This window comes from Glycine max, chromosome 15 (assembly GCF_000004515.6).
Source record: "Glycine max cultivar Williams 82 chromosome 15, Glycine_max_v4.0, whole genome shotgun sequence".
Taxonomy (NCBI): Eukaryota; Viridiplantae; Streptophyta; class Magnoliopsida; order Fabales; family Fabaceae; genus Glycine; species Glycine max.
In genome coordinates, this window is record NC_038251.2 from 8,773,202 (window position 1) to 8,783,775 (window position 10,574).

A 10,574-nucleotide genomic window follows, 5' to 3' on the forward strand; every position below is an offset into this window, starting at 1 on the left:
GCAATTTCCAACATCAAAGAGTTATTATTGTTAACTAATTAGGTAACAAGCCAAATTTAACATATTTTCTAAATAATAATAATAATAATAACTACTGAAATATATATCTTTTACTAGAAGAAGGATTTATATTAACGGTTTTTAAAGTTCAATTCCTCTTGTGCATTCAACAAATCTAATTTGGATGGGTCTATCTTTGGCTTTCCAGATTCCATAGAAGATTAGACTCTACACTTGATGGTAGGCACTCCTTATGAAAACGAAAGAAAAATAATAAAGTAATGGTAAGAGAAGATAAATAAATTAAAATATTAAAGTCAGCTTAATGGTAAGAAAGTTTGCACTTTGAATAATTTGCATGAAGTCTAAGAGAAAAATAATAATAATAAAGTAATGGTTTCAAGTTGCAGAATTGATTTTGAATCAAAAATTAATTTTAGATAATTTTTTATATGTTTGATTTCACTTTTAACAAAAATTCAAAATTAATTTTGTTTCATAATTGATTCTGAATTAAAATAATTTTAAATAATTTTTGCATTGAATAAAATAATTTATACTGAATTTTACTTTAAAATTAAATCTAACCAAAATCATTCAATCATAAATCATATTACTTCAAAATCAATTCTATCAAATTCATGCAAACACACATTAAGATTTAAACCTCATTTTAGCTTTTCAAACACAACAATATATATATATATATATATATATATATATATATATATATATATATATATCATTTTAGATTATTGTCACCTATCATGCAAAAAAAAAAGGATTTAAATAAAGAAGCAAAAAATAACAGAGACACAATATCATGCATATATTATAAGAACTTAACTTATTTTAACCATTATAATTTGTTTAAATATTACATGTATGTGTTAATTTTTTTTTTACTTTTTTATTTTTCAATTTTATAACTGTAGCAGTAAAACATATTTTGTAGGAGGAAAACTTCAAAAGAATTCAATGCAGGAAAAGAAAAGGAGAATAATAAATTGTATAAAAAGTTGAGACCTGCCTAATTCTTAAACAATGTTATTATACATAAAAATTATACATGATGTTTTGAATTAAATCTTAAATCTCAAATAAAATTTATATATATATATATATATATATATATATATATATATATATATATATATTATAGATTGTCATACAAATAAAATTTTCATTTTTATAATATTTATTATAAAATTTTGGTTCAGATAATTTAATTAGAAATATAAAAAAAATTATATTCAAAATAAATAAACTCTCTAATGATTAACAAGCCATAAATCAAAACTAATATTTGAATATTTGCAAGTATTTAGTAGGTTGATAAGGCCCTCATTTATAGGACCTCTGTTGGGCCTAGTATTGCAAGGTCCATGCAGATAACAGGAAAAACTGCACATTTCTTCGATTGCTTCTGCCTATTCCTATCTGGCTATAACTCATAACAATGATAGAAACACAACCATGAAATACAATAATTTTCAAAAGAAAAATAAAAACTCTTCAATCTACAGACTCGTATTGAAACCTTACTTAAACGAATGGTAGAGTTGGGACCTTGCAAGATGGTTTTATATTACGGGCCACATGCACTTTGCCTCAAAGTGCTGCTGCTTCCTCAAATTGTTATTTTTAAGCACTTCGAGTTCGTCCAATTACACGTGACTCTTAGCTTCCCTTGCTCAGCCAAGCACCAAAGATTTGAAGCTTTGAATCTGGACGAGGGCTCTGACAAAGAGAGAAATCTATACCTCCAAGACTAAATAAATTACACTAATATACTTGTCCAATTCAGTATCCAATGAACTACAAACTAAACATGTATGCCCACATGTGTTTGAAACTCCTACTTATGTGATAGATACGATTAGATTCAAATACGAGTTTATTTTAAATAATGAAAAGATTGCGATTTCATCTTTCAAAACGTTGGAAAAACCGTATATAGGTTTTGTCAAAAAGCTACTTTCGGCACTTGACCTCAATTTTTTTTTGTTTTAAATCTCGATATTTATAAGTTATTATGAAATTTCATAAATTCAAATTGAGTTTGATAAATTTGTGTTCTAGAAAAATAGTTGCAAGCAATAAAATCCAGTTAAATATAGGAAAATAAAAATAGTTGAGAAATTGGTTGGTGAAATTGTGAACTCTTTCTCCATTCAAAAATCAGCAGAAGGAAATTGAATTGTTTAAGACTTTGACTATTTAAGATTCAATGAAACATGGATAAGAGCGGTCCCATTTAATTTACAGTATTGGTTGAATATGTAGCTAAACAGCATGGAAAAAAGTACATTCATGTTAGAAAAAAATAACGATGTACTTTCTAAACAAGAAAGTGACATTTTCCTCTATTACACATCAACGGTACGATAAAAAGAAGATAAGTGAGAAGTTTTATCTTATTAAATTGATTAATTGGTGAAAAATATTTAATGTTACATCTAATATCTAACAAACATTTCTCTTTGATGAAGACAAAGGACGAAGAAAGGTGTCATAAAGCCCGTAATCATCTTCAACGGATGCTTATAAATAACAACGTGTTTAGAGCCAAGATAAGACTTTAGATGAACTTACTATCTTGTATTAAAACGTTATCTTCTCTTCCTCTAAGTGCAAAACTTTGAGTGAAACAACAAGACTTACATAAAACTTGTACATTTGTCTGAGTGATCATAAAACAATTTGTGAATTTGACCTTATTAATTAACCTTTTCTTTCCAATCCTAAGGAGATTGTGTTCAAAGAATAACTAGTGTTTTGCATGGAGAAATAAGTTAAAAAATACTCAATTGTTAAGCTTGAAGAGGCCTGTTGAAAGGAATACTTGTAACCTGATTGTGGTTGGTAAAATCTTAGTGGTAAAATCAAGGATGAGATGTTATCTCGAGTTGGAGATGAGTGAGTATAAAAAATTTGATGTTTTGATTTCTTTATCTCTCTCGTCTTGTGTTTTAAAACTATGTTTTCTTTAAAATGTATTTGTTTTTTTTATAAGTCGTAAACATTGTATTTAAAAGAGATAAAAACTTGTGTTTTCATTAAGTTTGTTTATATTGTCTATTTGATTAGATTATAGACTCTCTCCAAAAATTTATTAAAACACATTTTATTAAGAAAAATAAAGCTCTTAAAACATAATTCAACCCTTCTTCACTTATTTTTCTGTCATTTGTAACTTCTAATGGTACAAATAATCCACTTATCTCTAACGATAAGGGATAAGGGATAGATATGCAACTTATCTCTAATAATAAGGTATAGATATTCAAGTTATCTCTAATAATAAAATCAAACATACCATAAATACCTCAAATCAACTTATATAAGATATGTTATTGCCTTGAACATTGGAGTTCTTTTAGTTGACATCCTACCATTTTGAACCACAAAGAGCTACATTGGAGAACCAATTTATTTCTAATACACCTCAAGGTGTGTTCACCATCTTTTGGGCATGCAAAGAAGAAACAACGAATAAGAGATGACATAGCAATTTTCAAACTAAGATGGGGACAACATTTATGTTATCACTGGGTACATATGTTTGGTTTTACTTTTGGTGCATTTTGATTATTTGGCATTTTCGCTGTGGATGTGGTGAAAATAGTTATTAACCATTTCTTGTTCATCTATTGGACACACATTTTAAGGCAACCCCAAAGAGATTACAACTAAGGAGGGTTAGGAATAACTTTAAACGGCTCTCCAACACCAACTGGCCTAACTAACTCCACTTTACCCACAATGCTAAGAATACCGTCCCTCCTAAAAGTCAATCTTGTCTTCAGGGTTGAAAGCAGCCAACTGATAACAGAGATTTCAGGTTACTGTTTCCCCCAAAATCTACTTGTGGAGTAATACATTTTTTCTGATAAAAAAAAATATTCAACCTAATTAGCATTCAGTTCTGGTAACAATATGTCTTTCGTAATTTGAGAGTAAAATTACAACCAGCACCGTGGGATCTAAAAAATTTTATGCGGTTAAGGATGAAAGTGAGGTACAAACAAATAAAATATAAAGCATGTCCTATTATACTATTACAAAGACGTATATGTTACCAAAATAAATAAAATATCCAATATTATACAAACCAACAAAACTCAATAATACCTGTTCTATCGCATTCAAAAGCTGAGAATGAAATTAGAACCATTAGTATCCTAGGATTCTCAATTTATGCGGTTAAGGAGGAAGGCGAAGGCAAGTGAAACAAATATATTTCTAAAAGAAATAAAACATCAATATTATACAATCCAAAATAATTAAAGTCATAATAATATCTTTTAAAATTATTTCACATATTTATTTTAATAATAATTTATTACATAAAGTCATTTTTTATATAATATATTATTCCATTACAATTTTAATATTGTCCTTACCATGGATAGCAAAACCTTGCTTGCGGTGTTGCTCCTCTTTCGACGGTGGGAGAAGGAGATATACTTACAAAGACACTCCGAATAAAGGCGCAAAGGTAAGAAGACAAGTATCACAATTTGATTAGAGTGAAGTTGGTTACCTGGAATTCTTAGGATTGCTTATATAGCTGTTGGCTAGGTCCATGGTCTAGTTTCTTGAATTAGATATGATAAATTATACATGATAAGATAAGATAGGATCTAATCTTAATATTTCCGTTAATAAAAGTATTCTTTCCCATCTTCCTTATTTACTCTGCCTGATTGGGTGATTTACTCGGCCGACTACCGAACATGAAGGCTCACCGAGTTTGAATAGTATAGATACTTAATTTAAAAACTTTTACTTTATTTTTTCTTTCACCGGAAGCCTTTTCAGAAAATTACCCTACTTGAATACCGGGTTCTATTTTAGCAGCAACAACTTTTTTCTTAATGAAAATAGTTTATAAGGGCTGGTGTCTCTTAATCTAGAACCAATGTTTAATTTTGCGTTTAAGAATGAAGTACTATTTTACTCCCATATGAGCCAATATGATGGAAGGAAGTTTGATTCGGTGTTAAATAAAAGTCCTAGATATCTTTTGGTTATATATAAAAAAAATCTTTTTTTCTTCTTCCTTTTTAGGTTAAGGTACTGTTCCAGGCTTCCAGCAACGACGTGAAAGGCACCCAAACGCCTAACTATCCCACTTATGCCATACCATGAATGACAGCAGAGAAGCAGAAGTGGTTGCTGTCAAAACTGTAAAGAGCATTCATTTCTTTCAACAATCAATAACTATGCCCTTTAGTAAAAGCTTTCTAATGTCTCAACAGAACTACATTAAAAAATCTTTCTCAACAAAACACCTCACTTTCCTTGCGATCCAATTAACCTATAAAATTCGAATTTAAAAAAATTTGAAATTACATTTTTCAAAATTAACTTTACTTTTTCTCCTAATCAAACAGAAAAACAAGTCATCATCGGCATTTGAACAAACACCACACACCTCGGTAGCAATTCGTCATAAATTTTTATTCTGTACTCCTGCGGTTCTTCCTTACGATCTTATAATATAAAACATTAACATAAAAAAACGCAAAGGAAAAATTAAGAGCAGCAAAAAGGTCCACATGGAAAGTCCGAACCGAACTTAAATAATAATAATATAATATTAAACAATAAATACATTCTGATAAAGCAGTTCAGATTACACGAGGAGGAGTACAAAGCAGTTCAGATGACATGAAGGAATCTAGTTTCAAGTCCTAATCTCTGTAAGTCAGAAAGAGATACCTTTTTGGTTACATACAAAGTCACAAATCAAAAGTGAAACTATAGCTTTCCGTATACGAAAATCAAAATTCTAAACCCCCAACAAAAAAAAAGTCAAAAATAATTATACAAGTTAAAAAAGTAACACTAGTGAGAAGTTACTGCGCATTTTTTGGTGAAGAGGTTGCGTAGGTTAAAAATGTTACCCCCACTTCCTCCATCATTGCCGCCACTGTTATTATTATTAGTAGTAGAATTATTATTACTGTTACCGTTGGTGACGGCGGCGGCGCTGTTCTCGTCGCTTCTGCAGCTTAGGTGGTGTCTGTAGCCAATGCACATGGGAACGTTCAGATTCAAAACCCTGGCGGTTCCTCCTCCGGCGGTGACTTTGCTCCGGCGAGCTTTGGGCTTCTGAGGAGGCTCGTTGGAGTTCTTCCGGCGAACCTGCCAAACCGGGCTGCTCCGGCCCACGTGGACTCCGGCCCGGCCCGGACTGCTGGGCCACTTTCTGGACTTCGACTCGCCGGCGGAGTTGCTCCGGGAGCACGGCGCGCTGTTAACCTTCCGGGTCGGCGGAGCTCCGGCGAACAGCTTGGGTCGGGTACCCGCGTTTCCCGCGGACCTGCTTCTCGAGAAGGGCCATATATTGATGTTCAATTCCGCAGAACTCGCTCCACTTGCACTTTTTCTCTCTTTCTTCTTTGCTTTCTCTTTCTCTTCGTTGTTGTTGGTCTCTGCGTTTTTCTTATCACTCTTTTTGAAAATGTCCTTCCACCGTTTCGACGAGGAGAACGTGGTGGTGGAGGTGGATTCGGTTATGCTTGGCGAAGGTTCGGGTTCGTGGATCGGAGTTATAAAGTTGGAGGCTTGGGGAGGGTGTGGTTTGTTAGGGAGGAGGTGAAGAGGGAGGAGGAAGCCGTCGACGAAGAGTTCGTCGGCGGAGAGAAGGTTGGGTTGAGGAAAAGAAGGGTTTTGGAGCATCCAGAACTCGAATTCGGGTGAATTGCAGCAACTGGTTCTATTTGGTGAAGAGTCCATCGTGGAAATGAAGTGGGAAGAAGGGTGCTGTGTGGTTTTATGGCGTTTTGTAGCGGTGGGTGGGTGGGAGAATGAGAGAGCGTGGAGAGAAAAGGACCCTACTAAAGGCATTAAAGAAGGGAAAGAGATAGCATAGATTTTAATTTTAAGGGAGGGGTCCATTGAGGTGGAAGGACCATGTGCCATACAATTTGTTGTTTGGCAAAAGATAATTTGTGGAGTTTGTTGGATAATTGGTGAGTGTGTGTATAGATAATCTCCTGCTTCTGCAGCTTTATTATCTGCCTTTCTTCACCAATCACCAAGGAAAACAAAAGATAATATGTGTGGGGTGCACATGCCATCGCCCCTAATGCGGTTTATCTCCTCCTTCTCAATTAATTACCCTTAATTACTGTGCTAGGAATGGAACAAACAGTTATATTAAACATATAAAAAATTGCTATAGTGAATCAGCAGTATCCAAAACATATTTATTGATAAAAAATTATAAGAAAAAAATATTTACTATATAAATCATATCAGAATGTAAAAAAATAATGAATACAATGATTTTTTATTATAAATATTTTTATTTTAAGTTTTTTAACTAATATTTTTAAGGCACTAGTTAGTATTTGTAAAAAAAAATAAAATAATTGATTAAGATGTTTGGCTGTCGAAATTTTTAGTTGAGGAAAATCAAATTAGGCTGAAGGAATATGAAATTGTTTTCAATTCTTTCCTTTTTTTTATAATAAATTTTAAACTTTTGATGATTATATGTATCCTCTTTCTCAGCACATACTTACCAAAATGATATATACTTAATTAGGAGATTATTTCGTCACTTACCAAGATGACATGCAAAATATACCACTTGACTTTTGACTATGGATAACACCCTAACAGTATAATAGTGTATGTGTTTGATTTCATGTTTTAAATATGATTTTTGGAAATTACTACTATCTCCTCAAAATAATTAACATCAAATATAATATTTATTTTTTAATATAACATTAATTGTTATTTTTTTATTAATATTTTTAATAAATGTTAATTTAATTTTAAAATCTAATATGAACATTATTCTATTACATCTATTTAATGATGTTAATTTTATAAAATTATCACTCTCTTTTATTTATATATTATTTTTTATTAATCTTTGTAAAACAAAGAAATCAATATTTATTTTAAGATGGAGAAAGTAATAATTATGACTAATACATTTAAAATGTGATTTCATAATTTTTTTCCGGACATGCTAAAAATCTTGTGTGTCTACTAAAGTATTTTAATATAAGTGGATCAACTCTAACCTTTAATATCACTTATGATAATAATTTACTACTCTATTCGTTCTAAAATAAATGTCACGTTTTGTAAAAAAAGATATTTTAATATAAGTGTTGTATTTATTTTATCAAATGTAATATTAATTATTTTTTTCATAAATATCTTTAATAAATATTACTTTAGTCTTGAAATATAATAATAATAATATTACTATTTTATTTATTGAATAAGATTATTTTATAAAATTAATATTCTCTTTTATCTTTATTAATTTTTCTTAGTCTTGCTGATTAAAACAACATACTTATTTTAATACATGGGAAGTAAAGCATATTGTGGATTTTGTGCATACAAAATAGTGAATGCAATTATGTTATTTCTCCCTCTCTGCTCCTCCTCCAGCTCCAGAGTATGTATATTTCTTGGTGGAATAATTTACGAAGATGTTAACGTTAATGGCTAGCTCTGTAACATTTACATCCGCTTCGGCCGCCACTTGAAAAACATTAATTTGGTGTGATCCACAAAGGTTGACGCATATCATTGCGAAGATACTAGTTTATTTTCAGCACCAATTCATTGATAACAACCAGTCAAGAATAAATAACAAATTATTAAATGTGATTGAATTATGACAAAATTATTGGTTAACTATTTCCTTTCATTACAATCTCTATCACACAAGAAAGCACTGTGATTTTATTGGTTGTTAACATGTATTGCTATAGTAGTAAAAACTTATTAAATCTCACTTTGATTGGATAGGAGGAAGTTAAAGAAATGGGTACAAAAAGGAAACTTGAAAAAAATATTAATAGATAATTGGTCTTTATTAAACATAATGAGAGCACAATATATTTGTTGCGTTACCGTTGTATCATGAAACATACAATAACAGGAATATGAATATTTTTTTTTCTTCGGTACAAGGAATATTGATAATTTTCTTCTAAAAAAAAAGGAATATTGATAATTTGTTGGTTGTATTTTTGCAATTTTAATGAATGGATTATTTTGGAAGAAAAATGGAGGACGGGGAGAGTCGAATCACACAATGAATTGCAAGCCTCGTGATATATATAAACATGTCAGATCATAATATCATGGTACAATGGAAAATTGGAAAGGAGACTCCCGAATTTGTGAGTGTTGACTTTACCTCTATTATTACACATGATGCTCGGCTAAAAGCTTTATTTCCATTTTCCATCTTAATCACATGCAATCAAGCCTTTTCAGCTTGATGGTCCGTTCAAGTCCCTCGTCATTACCTCTTTTTATAGATGTCTTTATCACATTTTAATCATTAACTACTTGCTAATTAAATTCCCCTTACCCTACCAGAAAAATTATGACACGTAATTCAAAAGCTCTACCTTGAAGAGCTATTATTCAAATATCATTAGATATTTTGGATTCAAGTATTTTTAATTTGGGTCTGGTTTCTCAACATCAAGTACTTTTCAATAATAATGAATTAATAATGCATTTCACTTATTTAAAATAAAAAAGTATTGTGAATGAAACTAACTCAATTAGTTGAATAAGATAAAAAAAATATTATAAATTCCTTAGAAATTTTCAATAAAAAAATAAAAATTTATTCACAGAGTAGAGATGTTCCAGAAGTACTGGTACCAGATAACTTGGATCTTCAAAGCTTTAGATTGTCTTGACACACTAAAGGGGTGGGGAGATCGATGGAGCCACCTATAGAGGGTTAAACAGAATTTTAAAGCAACAAGGAGCTCCTCAATATTTACGGGATATGGTATCGGTATTTCAGAGTAATATGGTTAACTACTAAAGTCAAGTCATTGCCTGTTAGTAAGCTAGAATCTAGTAAAAAATTAGAGGATCCTGGGATGGTCACGAAACACTTTGTGATGCATGATGAAGATGCGATCAAAGGTCTTTTTCTAATATAATCACCAAAAAGATGTGATAGGTTAAGGTGTCATTTTCAATTTTATATATTTATTCAATTTTCTTGTTTTCTTAAACAACAAGCATAAATTAAGACACTCATTAATTCTTTGGTTTATTAAGTGTTCAATTAAACCTTTTTGCTTTGATAACAAAACAAATTTACTTGATTTTGGACTGGATTAAATAAATAAAGTTTAAGATTTATAAACTTGACATTAAAGCACACAAGTAATTCGTTTTTGTGAATATATAGACTAATAATAATAAAATTTTAAGTTTATGTAAGAAAGGGAATATATTCATTAAATTATAAGCTTATGTTAAAAAATATCATCATATAAATGTTTATACTTAAACATTATTTATTCTTTCTTTTCTTAATTTATCTTATAGTCTATCATAAAAATTATATTAAATATTAACAAAACAAGCTCAAAATTTTCAAATTTAACTTATTTAAATAAATAAATAAAATTTAGTCGTGAGTCAAACTTAAATGATATATTTTTTCATAACTTAAACTTAAATTCGAAGTATTTTAACTTCTTTGGTCAAATATTCTACTTTTATTGTATTGTTAAAAGGATGTATTTGTTTGCGAGTACGAAAATAATTTT

At 30.2% G+C, this 10,574-nt stretch overlaps 1 protein-coding gene across 1 annotated transcript; it reads right to left on the reverse strand.

The window, feature by feature from the left end:
- Positions 1-5,600: 5,600 nt before the first annotated feature.
- On the reverse strand, positions 5,601-6,904 carry LOC102669736 (uncharacterized). The gene has a single exon (XM_006597536.4). It carries the CDS (start codon positions 6,856-6,858, stop codon positions 5,854-5,856), a length of 1,005 nt encoding a protein of 334 aa, XP_006597599.3. The 5' UTR covers positions 6,859-6,904; the 3' UTR covers positions 5,601-5,853.
- Positions 6,905-10,574: the final 3,670 nt, after the last annotated feature.